Genomic DNA, 21,160 nt, shown 5'->3' on the forward strand with positions numbered 1-21,160 from the left:
ACTATCAAAAATTATGAAATAATCAATACATATTTTTATAGAAAATTTAACGATCTACAAAAAAGGTCTCTTATATATTTTTCATAAATATAACCATTTAGACGATATTAAGGTTTAAAGTTCAAAGTGTAAACCTTAATATCGTCTAAATGATAATATTTATGAAAAAAATATAAGAGACCTTTTTTGTAGATCGTTAAATTTTCTACAAAAATATGTATTGATTATTTCATAATTTTTGATAGTCGATATGATACAAAATTCATAAGAAGCAAAAACAAGTTTCATAAAATTTATCAAACTTTAACTTTGAATATCTTTTGAACGGTTGAATTTATGAAAAAATGATAAGTGATCTTTTTTGTAGAGCGGTAAATTTACTACAGAATATCTATGTGGCGCAATGCTGTATTACTGTTTGTTAGATAGTTATAAAATTTTTTCTATCTTACTAAATAAAAAATCGCGATGAGCGACCTGTTAATATTAATATTAAGGGTTAAAATTTTAACAGGTATCTTATTTTACCTTCCTGCAAGTATATATGCTATTCGTGAAATGAAAAAGAAAAGTTGCTCCAAAATGACACATCCTAATGTAGACTCTATGTAGACTAATAGTCATTCTCCCTATATTTGATTAACTTTTATCAAATTAACGCAATTACTAAAATCACGTTAAATGTGATTTTAGTAATCACATTTAACGCATAATAATTAACTAACTAGTAATCACATTTAATACATAATACCTACCTCAGTCCTATTACTCGTGTCCGACCGTGGTGACTTCTCTATACATGTGTTGCGCACGTGGATTATACACATTGTATATGGAACCTACTGTTTAACGCCGATTCCGAACGTCTATATTTTTTAGAGAAATTCTCTTGGCAAGACATACTCTCGATGGTTTGCCATTGCCTTTCGAGAGGAGAACGAGCGAATATAATTTTTCTAACTCTACCGGAAATCAAACTTGGGCCTTTGGCTCAATAGACCAGTGCGCTGTCTACTAGGGCTGCGTTCGGAAACGTCACCCGGGTACACACGGATATACTCCCTTCTCCTTCTAACTCGCTGATATAGAAAGAGAAGGGAGTATACTCGTGTGCACTCGGGTGACGTTTTCGAACGCAGCCCTGGCCACACGCCCGTCCTTTATGCATAATAATACCATATAAATACTAAATTTTATATTATTTAGTAATTTAGTGAATATAGTTTTAGATCAGTAAAAATAGATTAGGAAGACGGTAAAGTAAGTAATCACTTAAATTAGTAAGTATGTTTTTTTTATATTGCATATGAGTATAATTAAGAAAATAAACCTTCTTATCTTTATAACATTACATGAATGTGTGCACATATCACAAGAGCATCAAATCTTATTTCAACGTTCATATTTTTAATTATTTATTATATATTAAAATTAAAAAATAATATTTGTATGCAGATTATTTATTTAAGAAAATACAAATGTATTACAAAAATAAAAGTAAATATCTCAATACAAGGTTAACAATTACTTAAGTAGTATAATACTGGTCCATACCTGTTATAATATAATATAGACTTTTGTCATTTTTACTACATAAAATAACTAATAAGCTTTTGTAATATTTAACATAACGATGCCATATAAATACTGACTCTTATATTATTTAATATTATCAGTAGTTTAGTAAATAAGTTTTAGACGAGTGAAAGTAGATTAGGAAGACGCTGAAACTTAAACTAGTAAGTACACTTTTTATTTGGCGTATCTATGAGTAAAATTAAAAAAAAAATAAACTTTCTCATCTTTATAACATATATGTACGTACGTATCACATATCACAAGAGCATCAAAACTTATTTCAACGTTCACATTTTTAGTTATTTATCACAACATGTTAAAAAATAATAATAATATTTAATATAGAGGACTATCTATTTACGAAAATACGAACGTATTACAGAAATAAAAGTAAATATCTCGGTTAAAATAATACTGGTCCATACTGGTTATAATATTTAGACTTTTATCGTCATTTTTACTACATATATGGATACAGAATAATGAGCTCTTATAATATTCAACACAATGATGTCATATGAATACTGACTCTTATATTATTTAATAATATCAGTAGTTTAGTAAATAAGTTTTAGACAAGTGAAAGTAGATTAGGAAGACGCTGAAACTTAAACTAGTAAGTACACTTTTTTATTTGGCGTATTTGTAAGTAAAATTAAAAAAAACGAACTTTCTCATCCTTATAACATATATGTACGTATTACATATCACAAGAGCATTAATTAAATCTTATTTCGACAATCACATTTTTAATTATTGATTTATCACAACATATTAAAATAAAAAATAATAGGGGAGACCGGGGCCTAACCGTCGCCGGGGTTGAACCGTCAAATCAAATATCTCGGAACCTGTATATTGTGCGAACTCGCTATTAACATTGTAAACGCTGCTTATGGTACCCATGTGACCAACGGAGTTTCGGCAGGTTACCTGCCGTGTTATGACTTTTACGAGGGCAAACGTGTTTTCGGAAAGTGAAAGTTACATTTTCTGCGCGTGGAAATTTTGTAATATCTGCAATAATATTTGCTCTCCAAATCTCGAGGTACGCGATTATAAAGAGTAATGCATGCTGAACACGAATCCAGTGTAGTTTTTTCATTATCGTTGATGTCTAATATTTCGTGGGCGATCAAACCTGAAACTTGTGTTTGGGGTTAATCCGTCAGTAAGCAGTCCGGGTGCATTTCCAAGGCATTTCCGGGCATTTCCAGGCTCACTGCATATGAAATATGGATGAGACGGGAATTACAACCGTTTAGACACCGAATAGAGTCATCGGACGTCGAGGAGTGAAACAAGTCGGGCGAGTGACTTCTGCGGAAAGAGGAACCCTCGTAACTATTTTTTAATAATGTTTCGCATAAAAATTTTAAATAAATTTTTATATTTTTCTTTTAAAAAACAATTATTAAGATGTATCCTATCATTTTTCAGGATTAGATGTACGTATATGTATTGAAAATGCAGTGTGACGGTTAAACCCCGGCATTTTTGAGATTTCAATTTTTCCACCGTTGTCGTTTTTGCTCTATACCGGTTAAACAAAGCGACGTAGATAAAAATTTCCTATATAAATTTTGTAGCTACAGGTTCACTCTTTACAGTGGTATACCACATTTAACTAAAATTATTTATTTTCTTGTTAAAAATCGGCACCAAAAAAAAACTGACGGTTAGGCCCCGGTCTCCCCTACCTATTTAATATAGAGGACTATCTATCTACGAAAATACGAATGTATTACAGAAATAAATGTAAATATCTCGGTTAACAATTACTTAAAGAAATAATACTGGTCCATACTGGTTATAATATTTAGACTTTTATCGTCATTTTCACTACATATATATAGAATAACTAATAAACTCTTGTGATATTTAACATAACAATACCATATAAATACTGACTCTTATATTATTTAATATCAGTAGTTTCATAAATATAGTTTTAGACTGATAAAAGTATATTAGGAAGACACTGAAACAATTAGTAAATGCACTTTTTTATATTAGGGGAGACCGGGGCCTAACCGTCGCCGGGGTTGAACCGTCAAATCAAATATCTCGGAACCTGTATATTGTGCGAACTCGCTATTAACATTGTAAACGCTGCTTATGGTACCCATGTGACCAACGGAGTTTCGATAGGTTACCTGCCGTGTTATGATTTTTACGAGGGCAAACGTGTTTTCGGAAGGTGAAAGTTACATTTTCTGCGCGTGGAAATTTTGTAATATCTGCAATAATATTTGCTCTCCAAATCTCGAGGTACGTGATTATAAAGAGTAATGCATGCTGAACACGAATCCAGTGTAGTTTTTTCATTATCGTTGATGTCTAATATTTCGTGGGCGATCAAACCTGAAACTTGTGTTTGGGGTTAATCCGTCAGTAAGCAGTCCGGTTGCATTTCCAAGGCATTTCCGGGCATTTCCAGGCTCACTGCATATGGAATATGGATGAGACGGGAATTACAACCGTTCAGACACCGAATAGAGTCATCGGACGTCGAGGAGTGAAACAAGTCGGGCGAGTGACTTCTGCGGAAAGAGGAACCCTCGTAACTATTTTTTAATAATGTTTCGCATAAAAATTTTAAATAAATTTTTATATTTTTCTCTTAAAAAACAATTATTAAGATGTATCCTATCATTTTTCAGGATTAGATGTACGTATATGTATTGAAAATGCAGTGTGACGGTTAAACCCCGGCATTTTTGAGATTTCAATTTTTCCACCGTTGTCGTTTTTGCTCTATACCGGTTAAACAAAGCGACGTAGATAAAAATTTCCTATATAAATTTTGTAGCTAAAGGTTCACTCTTTACAGTGGTATACCACTTTTAACTAAAATTATTTATTTTCTTGTTAAAAATCGGCACCGAAAAGAAACTGACGGTTAGGCCCCGGTCTCCCCTACATATGAGTATTTAAAAAAAGAAACTTTCCCAACTTTACATTATATGTATTTGTAAATAAACGTTATTTTGACATTTCATATTTATAGTTATTTAATGCACTTTATTAAAATTAAATAAAATTATGCTTGTTTAGTGAGATCATATTTGATTAAATGTCATGCTAAAACTCATGCGTATTTTTAATGAATATAAATATACTTAAATGCGCTCTGCTATTTAGATTTAGAAGATATACATGAGTACATATATATCAAGTTTATTACGTACCTTATATTTTTATTACTTACTTATTAAGTTAAAAACTGCTGTTTGTATTTGTTTTATACTTAGATTAGACAATAATTTTGATTTTTTTTGTGCACGCGTGCATTCATCTACCGAAGGTATATGCTTTGTTTCAATATCTTGTTTAAATATTGAATTAATATGTTTCATAATTAAAGATTGTTGACTGTCTTCTTCATCATTAGAATCCTCGTATGATGACAATACATCAGTTCTAAGAGAATTTTGTTTCTTCTTTTGTATCTTCCGTCTTTTGTTATGAAGAAAACTCCTCATTTGCGGGGCTGTACGTTTTTGTAAACACTTGTATGTCCTAATCGCTGCCAATAGATCCTGTGTTGGAGGCAAATTTGGCAAATATAGATATTTTCCAAATAATTTCATCATTATATCTTCTTCGTCTTTGTCCCAATGTCGCCGTTTTGTTTTACCATAGGGAGAAGCTAGAAATAAATTTATTATTTTAAACATAGTTTTGATTACTCTTCTTGTAAAAATAAAAAAGATTTTTTAATCAACTTACTACTGCGTTTTCGTTTAGTACTATTAATAGATTCATGGCTTGTATCTGTGTGCTCAGGAGTATTTTTATGTAAATCAAGCGACTTCATCCTATATGATTCTATTCTTTCTGTCCTATTGTAGTTTAAATCTGATGATTTTGTATTACCTACAGTGTTTTCTTCACCGCTGTTTTCATTTTCTTCTATTTCATTTTCTTTATCACTATCGCTTTCCTCTTCCCCATTTGCATTAATATCCTCTTGAGCCTTCTCCAGAAGCTGCGACATTCGCAAAATGTCTCTACTAACTATAGGCTGTCTATAATATTCCCTGTGAATATTTTCTGCGTGTTCCATGTAATCAGCAAGATCCGCTACTTCATCATTTTGTAGATTCAACAAAATACATTTAGTTGCAATATGTTTCCTTAATTGTGTGCCGCGTAAACTAATAGGCATTTCCGCCTTACATTGATTAGAAAATTCGCGTAATAAGTGACAGGCTCTGAGAAATTTAAATCTCTTTACGTTATTTCCAGGTAATGCAAATAGATAAGGATTTTGATGATGAATTTTAGCATGTCTTCGATGTTCTATAAGTAATAGTATGCATCGTGTCAGTTCAGTATCAAGAAGGACAGGTACATCTCTGTTTTTCTTTCCCCGTATCACAAAACGTACATACTTTTTCGCAATCTTCTTATTATTAGTTGATAAAGACTTAAACAATTCATAATTTGTTTTCTCATTAATTGCTTGACAATTATTAAATTTATTGCTCGACTACCTGGCTACAAATATAATTCGGTGCACAACGTTTCGGCTCACGGTTAGAGCCCTTATCAAGTGCCGTCTGAAATGCATGAAACGTCACGATGTATCAACTTAATAAATTAAAAATTAGTCATTAAATAAAGAGCATTACCTAATCGTCAAGATGACTCGTCATAATCAATATAAGACCTCCTTGCATTCATGGGAATGTCGTTTCATGCATTTCAGACGGCACTTGATAAGGGCTCTAACCGTGAGCCGAAACGTTGTGCACCGAATTATATTTGTAGCCAGGTAGTCGAGCAATAAATGATCCTATTCGTTTTTTAATCGCTGGCGGATAAAGGTTTTTTCAATTATTAAATTCTTCAATCGATATACGTTCAGTTTCGCCCGCACGACGGCGATTAAAAACTTGAACCGCGACTAATGTTGCCTTTGCTAAAGTAAGCCACACATTGTATGAAAATTTTTTTTTCAATTTATCATAACATGATTGTCTTATTTCTTTGAGATGATTATATAACTTAGAGATATCTTCTGTTGTTGGGAGAATAACCTTTTTCTTCCGTTTTTGTTGAGACTGTGTTTCTAAGGCAGTACGAGCAACACTCGCGGCATAATCTTCTGTAATCAATTTTATTAAGTTTTCCGCTGATTGTTTTGTGGAATAATCAGATTTTTTGATACATTCTGTAATTAAAGTATTTCCAACTTGCTTTAATAGCGTTCCGAGGTTAGTTGCATTAGACGGTGTTTTATACACATTTGTTTGGCTATCAAATCCTGCAACTTCATTTACTGCTTGTATGATATGATCGTAATATTTTGGATTGTACAACGAAGTGAAATTGTCTATATCGGGATTAATCGATTTAAGTGCAATGAGAAGACGGCCGAGCAATCTTAATCGACTTCGAATCATGTCGTGTTGGTGCTGGAGTTTATATTTATCACATAATTTATTTGCATGTTTTATAAGAAGTTCATCGTATCGTATAAGACGTGTTATACGGTCTTCTCTTAACACAGGAAATACTACTGTTGCTAACGTTAGGTTTGCTGCTTCATGAATTCTACCAGTAATCGCGCGTCCCAAGACATTAATCGATCTATTCCGCTTCTTAGAACGTCCAACACAATAACGAAAATGATGACGGATGGTAGTCTTCGAAAAATGTCTTCTGCAATTTATGCAAGCTTGAAAATCTTGCGCACCTCTTAACATTTTTTGGTTTGGCCGTCTACATACTATAAGCTCTCCGTCATTGTATTTAGTGTTAGTATTAAATAAGAAATTACCATTTCTTCTTATTGTATCAATTATTCGTCTACGTTCAGTAGTACCTTTCGGTAGATCAATAAATTTTTGTACGTCTGCTTTATCTTTATGTACCCGTTCCAAGTGACGATAGATTTTACTTTGAAAAGTTTTACAATATAGACAAAAATTTTTTTTGCCTGCTCCAGAACGTCCTCGAGAGGAAGCAACGAACATTTTAGCATCATCACAAGCACCTTGTTGTGCATTTGATATTTCATTATAAAATTCTGACGACTTATTTTGTAGTGAGACATTACTTTCATTTTCTTTATTTGGACTTATTTGAGCATTATTGTCTTTATTTTCTTTATTTGGGCTAATATTATTGGAAGACAATATTTTATTACTCGTATTTGCTGACAGATTTTCTAAAGTAGTATCAAACTGTGATGGTTCGTACGTGGGATCAGCTTGGGAAATATCTGTTATGTTTGTGCATTTAGATTCACCCGAAATATCTCGAGTAAAAGATACTTCTCTATTTAATAATGGCTCAGTATCCATTTCTGAATAAATATGTGTGTTATTGTCATATTGTAAAGAATCTGAATAATTATTATTAAGAAGTATATCTTTACTTTGTCTCCGTATCGTAAAAGAAGTTTCACTTCTTCTAACAATATTCAAGGATGATTGATCTAACGCTATATTAGAAACAATGCGACATTTATCGTTTTTATGGCCTCCTAAAACAGTGGGTAAATCTTGTTGCTTGATATTTATAGCAAAATTTGTATTGCTATCTTTGTGCAAAAATACATCATTTATGATAGGATACTGAGAGTCAAACGAATCATCCACATATTTATTAGTTGTTGGTGATGATGATGGTAGAATAATTTTAGTATTATGCTCGTCAAAAGAGGATGTATCTTGAGCTTTATCATATTGTTTTTCAATAGAAGAATTGTTAAAGCATCCACTACTTTCAAAGTCTTCGACATTAGAGAAATCATTTTGTTCCTTGATTATATCAGTAGTAGATTGATCTTTAAAACGTTTGAATTGTTTCTTATCAGGAGATAGATGAATATTTTTTGATATGTTTTTTATATTTATTGTTGACATATCAATAGGTGATACCGACACTGTCTTATCTTTTTCAACATTGGACGTTGCTACTTGTGGAAATGTTATCAATGGATTATCATTACTATTTTTAATGTGACGAATTAATACTTGAGGTCTATTAGCATTCAAATTCTTCTGTATATTTTTCAGAAACTCGGCGTCATCTATATAAAAGAAAACAATTTATTATTATAAAAACTATCTTATAAGGAATTATAATTATTTGTATCTTAAAATATTAATTACTTAGTTTGTTTTATATTAACTAAAACTTTATATTTTTATATTTATAAAAATCTATAATATTCTTTTATTGCCATTTTCATCATTTTTCTATCTATTGGTATGTACAAGGTACTTCAGAATTATGGGTAAAAATTTAATTGAATAATAAAACTCGCAAAAACAAACATATATGAGTCTACAAACTAATAATTTTCAAAATGTTCAGTTTTTTTTATTTGTAAGACAGTAATTCTCTGTATCATTACACATACTGTAGAATGACTAATATCTCGAAAATTCAGAGTATCAGTGATGGATGACCCAGGATTTATTTCTGTTTACATATTTTTAATAACAACGTAATAACAATAAATTTGCAATCAGGGAAACTACTTAAAGTCATGTAATTATTAAAAATGTAAATAGAAATAGATTGTATCAATTATCAGTTGTTGATACTTTAAATTCTCTAGATATCAATAATTCTACGATATACGTAATCGTACAAATAACTATCTACAAAAGAAGAAATTGAGTATCTTGAAAACGATTAGTTTATGGATCTATATTAAAACCTTTTTGTTTGCTTCTGCAATTTCTGTTAGCCACTTAAATACTTATCAATAGTTTTAAATTTTATATATTAAATAGAACTATCAGTTAACAATATGTAAGAAAATATCCATATTATATTATAATATAACAGAATAATTGACAAGAAATGTAATAATTTACACCAATTGTTATATTGTGAAATATCTTGTATACAAGGTAGTCCGTTATTGGTAGTACAACTAGAAAGAAAATGGATTCTATCTGAAAATGTAAGTCTAAAATGTAGAATAAAGTTTTTGTTGTATAAAATCTTATTTTTGAAAGAATCAAAGAGAAGATTTAGAAATAAAAAAATTATTGCAATTTATTTTAATTTTCTTTTATATAATAGCCTTTGTTATTTAAATTTTCATGACTTTTAATAATATTGTCTCATAAATTGACAAATTTTCTAAAGGCAGCTATTCGAATACAAATAAATTATAGAGTATTCTATTTACAACTAAATAAAGACTGTATTGCAATTTTATAAATTATTTTTTTATAATTTTAATTGATTTTATTATACTTTTTATGAACAGGACGTTATAAAGTAGTTTTCTTTATATATTAATAGCCGCGTTGAGAAGTGCATCACAATGTAGTAAAAAATATATAGGTTCAATAATGATATCATAATATTAATTATCCGAATTTCAAAATCAATATTTAAAAAATAAAATTTAATATAAAAAAATTTTATTCTATGTTTTTATCTTATTTTTTCCTATTAAAGTATCACTTTCTATTATATCACATATAATGGGCCTATCTTGTATATGCATGCATTATAGATTATCTTCTATATAGGTTTGTATGTGCATGTGTTTGTGTGTATATATCACGAAGTTACTATTACCATTCAAAACTGCAAATATCAGAAATTAAGTTAGAAAGATATCGTTTTTTTATTTTGAGATATTAATATTTTCTAAAAATAATTAAAGAAAATTAGGTATAAAGTTAATTTCAAATTATAAAGCAAAGAAGAAATAAATTAATTAAAAATATTATATGAGTAGGTAATAAAAACTTTAGTAACATTTATGAATTAAGCTTTATTTCATACAATATAACAAATATTATTCTACGTTTAATTACGTTTGTTGCAATAAAGTTTTATTAAAGTTTTATTATATGTTCAAAAAATAAATTTAATTTAAACTTTAATAAAATAGGCTTTTATTGAAAAATTATTTTTAAAAAATTACAAGAGATTGTACAAATAATGTTATATAAAATGCGTAATAAGAGACAATTACTTCTAAATATTGCAAGAAATAAATTATTATATATAATCATAAAGAGAGTAGCTTTGCAATGTATATAATTTATGTGCATAAAAGTAATAAAATACATACCATTGTAAGCTATCAAATGTCTATCCTTGTAGGTCTTTGATTTCTTTTTCAACTTTGAATATGCTCGTCTATTTTTATTAGTAATTAACTCTTTCTCTATCACCTCATATTTTCCTGATCGTTTTACTAATGCATACATTTTTAGTCTTCAAATGACGACCAGTTCCAAGTACTTTCTGTTAAAATAAAGAAAACATAAAATTGAATATGAAAAACTAAAATGTAAACTTATAGCGAATTCGGTTGGACGCACCAGTGCGCACTCAGTGCATATTTATATTTTTTGCAAGCAATAAGAAGAAATTACCTATATATTTACCTCTTGTTAGCCAAATGTTTACATCTGTTCATCTGTGTTGCATCTAGCTATATACTTGGCTGCATATCACAAACTGATACCGAATAAATGCAATATAACTATATTGCTATACAAGTATATTACCATATAAGCAGTCTTTAGCATCACATTTATAATTTTTTGGCTATATTTCCTAATTTATTAGGATTAACCTAAAAACTAACCTAAAAAGAGGTTAGGTTCTGTATGTGTGTGTATGTGTGTATGTGTGTATGTATGTATGTGTGTATGTGTGTATGTGTGTATGTGTGTATGTGTGTATTAGATGTGATAAAAGAATATTACATAATAGAAATCATGTGGAAAAAATCTTACCATAATTAACAGTTTTACATAACACCATAACTGAGTCTGTTCTTTATAGCGTACACTAGTGTGAACTAAGTGTACACTCGCTGCACTTAAAGTGAAATAGATATACGTTTGAAGTTTGGCAAAAAAGCGAGAAAAGAAATTTTAAGTGCAGTACATACACTTCAGTTATAAAGAACAGAACAAATCCATTGGTTATTAACGGTACCGGAAATATACATTATTGCTATTCTATGACATGCTTACATCTTAGGGTGTAATAAAGTGTACCAATCATGAATTAGTTGTCATATTATTTATTACCAGCCATATAAGGCACATGCTTTTATTAGTTACAGAATGTTTAAAAATGAGAATTTAAAACGGCGATCTCAAATTTATCGATTTCAAAAACAGTTTTAATTCTCATGCTATATATAGGATTACATAGTCATATTGTTAATTAACTGGCGCGAGCGATTGTCCAACGACATGTCTGTTAGTTATTAGCGGTTCCGGTAACATACGTTACTTCTATCCCACATGACATACTTTTAAGTATTAAATAAAGCTACCGACTTCGTTTCAAAATAATAATCTCGTCTTATTGTCTGTTAGAATACCGCGGTCATGTTATTACTAGTGATTGTTCGACGACATAGCTGTTAATTATATTATTAGCGCGGTCCCGGTATCATACATTATTTTGATTTCGTGTAAAATGGATGTATCTTAGGATCCAATAAAATTGCCGACTCATTACAAAGCAGCTTTAATTCTCATATCTCATATAATTCTCACTCTAATATTAGGATTAGGTCCTTTTTGAGAAGACGGTGAAAACAATTATTAAGACTAAATTATTATTTTTTTTAACGGGAGCGCCGATGTATCGGATTCTTTTCTTGTTTGACGCTTGTATATCGGTATTGAAGTTTTCGATTTCGTTCAAAAACGGTTTTCATTATATTGCTATCGACTACTAGAATTAGGCAGTCATGTTATTAATTAACTAGCGCGAGCGATTGTCCAACGACATGTCTGTTAGTTATTAGCGGTTCCGATAACATACGTTACTTCTATCCCACATGACATACTTTTAAGTATTAAATAATGCTACCGACTTCGTTCCAAAATAATAATCTCGTCTTATTGTCTGTTAGAATACCGCGGTCATGTTATTACTAGTGATTGTTCGACGATATAGTTGTTAATTATTAGCGCGGTCCTGGTATCGTACATTATTTTGATTTCGTGTAAAATGAATGTATCTTAGGATCCAATAAAATTGCCGACTCATTACAAAGCAGCTTTAATTCTCATATCTCATATAATTCTAACTCTAATATTAGGATTAGGTCCTTTTTGAGAAGACGGTGAAAACAATTATTAAGACTAAATTATTATTTTTTTAACGGGAGCGCCGATGTATCGGATTCTTTTTTCGTTTGACGCTTGTATATCGGTATTGAAGTTTTCGATTTCGTTCAAAAACGGTTTTCATTATATTGCTATCGACTACTAGAATTAGGCAGTCATGTTATTAATTAACTAGCGCGAAGGATTGTCCAACGATATACTGTTAGTAATTAGCGGTTCCGATAACATACGTTACTTCTATCCCACATGACATACATTTAAGGATCCAATAGAGCTACCGACTTCGTTCCAAAATAATAATCTCATCTTGTTTCTTAGAATAACGCGGTCATGCTATTGATTAATTTATAAGCGATTTTTAGCGATTATTTAGTATAGTTTGGTACATATACCAAGGTTGCTATTGATGCTGCTGCAGTTTGATACACTTTGGTTGCTTATACCAGAGTCACGCCAGAAATTGCCTTATTCTGGCGATTGTTCGACGACATATTTGTTAGGCATTAGCGATACTGGTACTATATTTTTTTCATTCCAAATAAAATGGTTGTATCTTAGGATCCAACAAAACTGTCGATTTTATTACAAACCCGTTTTAATTCTCATATCGGTCATCACAATTACGCGCTAATATTATTGGAATGACAGTGAAATAACAATATTGGTTATTTTTTACAATATATATATACTAAATGTATAAAATATTAATGTTTGATTGTTATTTGTTTATTTATAGCACAAAATAAATGTGGTCCTGAAAGTATCTATATAGTCACGATACGTGTCCCGAAAGTATACATGCTATATAACAATTATTAAAAATATTAATATTTAAATGAAATGATTAATTCGTGTACAAATTTGCGCAATAAAAATATAAGTTCTGGAGTATATATTCTCATAAAATCATGTTTTCAATAAAATTAAAACTAATATTCCAATTTTATTGTATTTTATTCTTTTCATAGGAAAAATGTATAATACCAGGTCGGACCTGGAAATATACATTAGATTAAAAAAAGATCCGAGTCCGACCCTGCAACAGCCAGGTGTCCCGGAAGTATACAATATATTATCTAAAAAGTCCCTGCAATAACCCTTTAACATATATATATTATATATATATTCAGAAATTTATATATTTTAGTGCATTTTGGTTCAAACGCTTTTAAGTCTCGACTTTACTATTTGTACACCATAATATATGTAACATACGTACCATAATATCTTTTAACTTCTACTTCCAACTGTTGCCAAGTTTCATCTGCACTCGCCTCGGTGCGCACTAATTTGCCTGCTAATGCATCACTGTCTGGCCAAAGAATTGTTCCGATCATATTTTCATCAACTTGTACTAACCATTTGGCCAGAGCAACCTCATAATAAATGTTATCATCTTCTTCAGTTTGTAAAAATTTTACAACAACAAACTGCAAAATAAAACAGGAAAGTATAACATAAATAAATAAATGATAAAAGCATTTTATAATACAAAATATATAGAAAGCAATATATAAAGTTAAATAATATGAGTAACTCTATGAATCCTTGTCAGTCTGTAACGCAATTTTGACAGAATTTGTAAATACGCAAATGTAGAAAAATAGCAAAAAAAAAACTCCTGATTTAAATGCAACTAATGAGTATATAAGGATAAGCTGATGTGCTCTATTGGACATATATCTTAAAGTCGTAAAAAACTGACATTATTTATGAAATTGCATAGGGGAGACCGGGGCCTAACCGTCGCCGGGGTTGAACCGTCAAATCAAATATCTCGGAACCTGTATATTGTGCGAACTCGCTATTAACATTGTAAACGCTGCTTATGGTACCCATGTGACCAACGGAGTTTCGGCAGGTTACCTGCCGTGTTATGATTTTTACGAGGGCAAACGTGTTTTCGGAAGGTGAAAGTTACATTTTCTGCGCGTGGAAATTTTGTAATATCTGCAATAATATTTGCTCTCCAAATCTCGAGGTACGTGATTATAAAGAGTAATGCATGCTGAACACGAATCCAGTGTAGTTTTTTCATTATCGTTAATGTCTAATATTTCGTGGGCGATCAAACCTGAAACTTGTGTTTGGGGTTAATCCGTCAGTAAGCAGTCCGGGTGCATTTTCAAGGCATTCTCGGGCATTTCCAGGCTCACTGCATATGGAATATGGATGAGACGGAAATTACAACCGTTCAGACACCGAATAGAGTCATCGGACGTCGAGGAGTAAAACAAGTCGGGCGAGTGACTTCTGCGGAAAGAGGAACCCTCGTAACTATTTTTTAATAATGTTTCGCATAAAAATTTTGAATAAATTTTTATATTTTTCTCTTAAAAAACAATTATTAAGATGTATCCTATCATTTTTCAGGATTAGATGTACGTATATGTATTGAAAATGCAGTGTGACGGTTAAACCCCGGCATTTTTGAGATTTCAATTTTTCCACCGTTGTCGTTTTTGCTCTATACCGGTTAAACAAAGCGACGTAGATAAAAATTTCCTATATAAATTTTGTAGCTAAAGGTTCACTCTTTACAGTGGTATACCACATTTAACTAAAGCTATTTATTTTCTTGTTAAAAATCGGCACCGAAAAAAAAATGACGGTTAGGCCCCGGTCTCCCCTACATATATAAAAACAACGTACAAGTAGCACATGTGTCAGAAAGTGAAATGTCACACAGACAATTGACAGGTCATCACAATAATGGCATAGTATGCAACAACGGAACACATAGAAAAAACTCAAGACTATCAGGCATTAACCAACATTTGGCTTCCACATTTTCCACAGAAATAACGTGTCTTACTTCGTCCAAATTTGAAACTTTTAATATACCTAACGTTGAGGAAGGAAGTGGATAAGTATAATAATCTTCCATTTGTTGAAATTTATTGCCAATTAAAAGCACCGAATATTGCCTCTTTTAATAATGTTAATAAGAACATAAATATTTCCTTCAGATGTCCTAAAGCATGAATCTTTTTGACCAATTTTCATTTTTACATTGCCAATCGACAAACAACGAAAATGAGAGCCATTGATTCGTTCATCTGCGTTTATGTACATCTGTGAAAGAAACAGAATTTTCCTTCCATCTGACAATTTGACTGGTACTTTTTTTGTTCGCTCCAAATCACGATAGGCAGCTTGATGCAGAGGTTTGTAACATGATTTTAAAGAACTTTTCAAAGATTTCAAAAAATTCTCGAACACAAATGCACTGAAATTATCTAGTGGACCGTGATTTTTGCACTCTTTTGACAAATGAGATAAAGAATGAATGTTATATACAACAAACTTATTGCCATACAAAACTGCAGAATGCCGGATAAATATTAACAGCAAATCATGTGCATAATCACACATCAATTTTATTAGCACAGGACTACATAAAATGTACATAGCAGCTTGAAAAAGCAGGTAATGTTTGTACACCTCTTCTTTTAGAACGTGTTTAAACACAAGAAGTCCATCATACAGACACAAACGTCGCTCCTCTGTACCTTTATACATTTTCCAGTAGTCCAGTGGTCTGGGTGGTCGATTAAAATCACTTGGACAGAAAGCAGCAAGAAATATAAGTAAATTAGAGGCTTTGGTTTTTTCATTTCGTGAAAGCTTCCAGGGTCATTCCATTCCATCCAAGCGGAAAGCAATCGTCTAAAGCCACCATGCCATATTAAATGAAAAGGATCAAGTCTGAATTGTGATACCATGTTTGCAATTCTAAGTAAAATAGTCACTCCAATGTGATGCAGTTGATCATCTTGATTTCTGAAAGATTCGTCTGTGCGTAATGGAGCATCCAGATTCAAAAAAACCATACGATCATCAATATATTCTCCAACAACAGTACATTTCTCACATGCACCGTAACCATTATGGCCCACACAACACTTAACAAGAGAACGTGCTGGCGCATCTAAGATAAAATTTCGTAAAATAAATGGGTATCTGATACCATTGTGCATATATCCATGTTCTAAAAGGTGTTCTGCTTCAGCGACAAAATCATGCAAATAAGAGTGCACATCAACCGGATCCCATTCACCAACGTACAAACCAATCAAAAATGGATCGTTGTCTGTATGTACTAGATGACCCAACACTGGCCAAAATTTTAAACGTGTACTTTTTGTTATAGGCAATCCATCCATGTTAACATCAATAGTTATGTTGCTATATATGTCCAAATATTCATTCAACAACATTGCATCTAAATTTCTTACAATTCCTTTATACCATAACATTGATCCATCAGGAAGTTCACAGACATCAAGATGTTTGAGTGTACGCAGTAATGTCTTATAACTTTTTGGCAAAGTTGGAAAAACTGGGTTTAATCTATGTAACAAATTATCGAGCTTTTTCTTTGAAATAGATCCCTCATGAATAGCCCATTCTCTCAAATTTTCTGCAACATAGTTATCTTTCTGTTTCTCAGTTTCAAAATTATTTTCATTTACATCTTCATCATAATCATCACTATCTTCTGAAGCATCATCTTCGTGGTCAACTTCATTTTGCAATACAATTTCATCATCTTCATCATCTGATAAATCAAGCGCTTCTATCACATTTTCATTATGTACTCCTTGTTCTCTTTCATTTTCAGTATTTTCCAAGACAACTGTTTCAGGAATATTAATATTTTCATTTATTTCTAATATGTTATCGCAAGGTCTAAGTGGATTTTCTGAGACAGAGTTCCTATCACTGATATGTACGTCCATGTATTCTTCATCTGAAGAGGTACTATTGGGTGCAAAAATTCTGTTCCTCAACCTCTCAATTGATGCCCCTTTCGCAAGATCCTTTTCTGCTCGTTTCGCTCTCTGCATGAGATGTTTTCGTAACTGCATAAAAACAAGTGCAATTTTTATGATGCTTTATAACAGTAATATTCTTTTGTATAAGCATTTTTGCGTTTACATATATTCCCGGTAAAAAAATTTTGATATAAAAACATCTATATAAATATAATATAATATATCAAATATGTCCATATACATGTTTTTTTTCCTTTTGTATTATCTCTACAAGAAAAATAATAAAATGAAGAATTTAAAAATAAAAAAGGATTATTTTTGCATTGCATTTTTTATAAAAAGTGAAGTTTGAGTTATTTTGTCCATATATGTTAAAAATTTGCCATGTATAATCATATAAGTACATATAAATATTACAGTTGTTATATATATGATTATATATATGGACAAATTTTTCTCATTACCTCAAACTTCACTTTTTATAAAATATAAATAATACAATGCAAAAATAATCTTTTTAATTATTTTCAGATTATTTTTTATTGTTTTTCCTGTATATACAAATAGAAAAGAAAGATATGTATGGACATATTTGATAGATAGATATAATTATATATACTTATATATGTTTTTATATAAAAATTCTTTTACCGAGCTATTTACATTAAGAGATGATCGAAGTAACAATATAATTCAGAAATAAAGAATTACAAGATGTGCATAAATTCACACGAATAATATATATTATTATTATAGAAAAGAAACATATATGTATGGACATATTTAATAGATAGATATAATTATATATATTTATATATGTTTTTATATAAAAATTGTTTTACCGAGCTATTTACATTAAGAGATGATCGAAGTAACAATATAATTCAGAAATAAAGGATTACAAAATGTGGATAAATTCACACGAATAATAATTATTATTTGCGGCGCAAACGCAAGAAAACGAGAATCAAACAGGGTGGATATCAAGGATGGTTGCAGAGGATGTAAAATAAAAAAATAATTGTATCAATAATCAAATTGTCAAATATATTGGCACGGTACCAGGCTGCTGCGAGAAATGCACTCCAATATCTATAGCGTTACGATTAGATATCAGGGTGTGTTGCACGCGGTGTTACGGCACGAGCGGCGTATACGACACGAGCGATATACACGACACGAGCAATAATCCACGGCACAAGCATTAAATACGACAACTTCTTTTGACTCGATTATAATTATAATGTCTAATGACCAACTTAAAGGAACGCCAGAGTGCGGAGATAATTTATACCGGGAACCAGTGCCAACAACAATAGTCTCGATCGATGGCAAATGTTTTCTCAAAAATTCCAACGATCGGAATAATATGTTTCGAATCGTGGCGAAAGTCGACCCAGCAACAGCGAGAAGTAGTGTATAGCGCGTTATTACTGAGCGCGAGTCTATGTAAAAAAACAACGTGTACACACGGCCGGCCCGTGACCGAGCGCCAAGGCCGCCGACAGCAAGGCGAAAACGTATGGCTTGCTCGAGAATATTCTAGATCTGAAAATAATGTGTACTACTGTACTTACCGGTTTATCTGTTTTAGCCATTTCGATTGATCTTTAGTCGATGTAACGGATGAGTCCAGATGAACAAAAAAAATCCAGCTCGTAATTATACAGTCATCCAAAAATATAATTGCTCTAGTTCCGGCCAGAACCGGCCCGAATCCGCTCGCGAACACTCCCGACGAAAACCACGAAAACCTCCACAAGCAGTGGAAACGCGGATCCGCGGACCCACGACCATTAACGCCCCGGCCGAAACACGGCAAAACACGCACGGCCAGATCTGGCCCGAACCCGCTTGCGATCGCCACCCGGCACGGATGCGTCGCATACGTATCACAACCGACGCCGGTCGAGATAAAACCCGAAACGTGATGGGAACGCGGATCCACTGGCGCGCGACCGAAACTCTTTATTCGATTGCTGCACACACAGGACACAGGACGACGGGACTGCACAAGACGCGAGAGAACGCCGAGAACAACAACGCTTCCCACGCGGTTAGAGAGCCTCTAGGAGAGAGAGAGAGAGCTAGAGAGGCGCTCATAGATCACGTGACGTTTACTCCGGTCAATGGGCGCGTTCAGCAGACCAAGCCGCTGAGTAGCAGAGTCGAACGTGATTGGCTCTTACTTTTAGAACTAACCAATCAACGCAGAGTGTTGATAAGACGAACTCAACAGTTGTGTCTGCTGAACGCGGCCATTCAGAGAGTGGCGCGTTGGTACCACTCTCTCCTATAGGCTCTTTACGCGCGGTAAAAGGGCGCGACGCCAGTGTAGGCAATCAAATATTAATAACCAGCATTAATTAGCTAATAATGACGCCCGCGAAAAAATCAATCACTATAACGTACAGCATTCCGTAAAAGTCTAATTTTAATTAAAGATTAATTAATATCAATTACACAGGACCACAAAATTATTTTTTTGAAAAGCAACTGGGATCAGAGTAGGTGTTTCTTATAGATTTTGGGTCACTGAATCCGAATTCGTAAACCGTTTTGCTCCATCACGTCTAGATTTTTAGATAATCGAGAAAAATAGCGGAAAATCTGTGAAAATTGAAATAAACATTTAAAGAAAGAGCAAAAGTATAACATCAAAGAAAGAGAAAAAGTATAACATCAAAATGCGGTCGCAGAACTGATTTAAATATATTTTGGTAAGTTAAATAAAGTGCAAAAAAGGAGGATGTTAAAAAAGTAACGAATTTCGCCCAAAAAGGTGTAAGTAAAAGAAATAGTGTTTTTTGTAGATCTTGATCTCCTGAATACGATAAAGCTAATAAAAAGTTCGTGGTGCTTGGGGAACACCTTGAAAATTGATCATAAACGTGGTGTATTTACAGAAAGTCGGATGAGATATATGCTATATCATAAAATGTACTGGTGAAACGTGCACGCACGCGCACACACACACACACACACACACAACACTCTTTCTTCCCCCTTTTCTCTCCCCAACAAATCTTTCACCAGTACATTTTATGATATAGCATATATCTCATCCGAATTTCTGTAAATACACCACGTTTATGCTCAATTTTCAAGATGTTCCCCAAGCACCACGAACTTTTTATTAGCTTTATCGTATTCAGGAGATCAAGATTTACAAAAAAACACTATTTCTTTTACTTACACCTTTTTGGGCGAAATTCGTTACTTTTTTAACATCCTCCTTTTTTGCACTTTATTTAACTTACCAAAATATATTTAAATCAGTTCTGCGACCGCATTTTGATGTTATACTTTTTCTCTTTCTTTGATGTTATACTTTTGCTCTTTCTTTAAATGTTTATTTCAATTTTCACAGATTTTCCGCTATTTTTCTCGATTATCTAAAAATCTAGACGTGATGGAGCAAAACGGTTTACGAATTCGGATTCAGTGACCCAAAATCTATAAGAAACACCTACTCTGATCCCAGTTGCTTTTCAAAAAAATAATTTTGTGGTCCTGTGTTATTGTGTACATATCATTATATTTAAGGAGTCATTATACTTTGACGGCTAGCTATTTTTAACAATTTTTTTTCACAGTAAATACACCATATAGTGAAATGAATCTTTTTGGGATTTATTAGGGCACTCTTAAATAACACCAAAAAATGTTTGTCATTTATCGTTTTTATAGCGTCAAAATGGAGTGTCAAAAAAG

The 21,160-nt window shown here is 32.0% G+C and overlaps 1 protein-coding gene across 2 annotated transcripts; it reads right to left on the reverse strand.

Moving 5' to 3' along the window:
- Window positions 1-1,444: 1,444 nt before the first annotated feature.
- Window positions 1,445-19,496, reverse strand: LOC139783693 (uncharacterized). 2 transcript variants are annotated; one of them, XM_071722833.1, is made up of 8 exons: window positions 19,024-19,496; window positions 16,907-17,533; window positions 10,959-14,098; window positions 10,640-10,815; window positions 5,311-8,623; window positions 4,790-5,230; window positions 3,943-4,121; window positions 1,445-2,898 (listed from the first exon to the last, which is right to left on the reverse strand). In XM_071722833.1, the coding sequence occupies exons 5-7, from the start codon at window positions 5,747-5,749 to the stop codon at window positions 4,063-4,065; spliced, it is 939 nt and encodes a 312-aa protein (XP_071578934.1). In that variant the 5' UTR covers window positions 5,750-8,623; window positions 10,640-10,815; window positions 10,959-14,098; window positions 16,907-17,533; window positions 19,024-19,496; the 3' UTR covers window positions 1,445-2,898; window positions 3,943-4,062. Both variants share the same exon structure in this region, with proteins under 2 accessions (XP_071578934.1, XP_071578935.1).
- Between the last annotated feature and the right edge of the window lie 1,664 nt (window positions 19,497-21,160).

Source organism: Temnothorax nylanderi, unplaced genomic scaffold (genome assembly GCF_030848795.1).
Source record: "Temnothorax nylanderi isolate EJ_2023f unplaced genomic scaffold, tnyl_v1.0 TNYL_tig0531_pilon, whole genome shotgun sequence".
Classification (NCBI taxonomy): domain Eukaryota; kingdom Metazoa; phylum Arthropoda; class Insecta; order Hymenoptera; family Formicidae; genus Temnothorax; species Temnothorax nylanderi.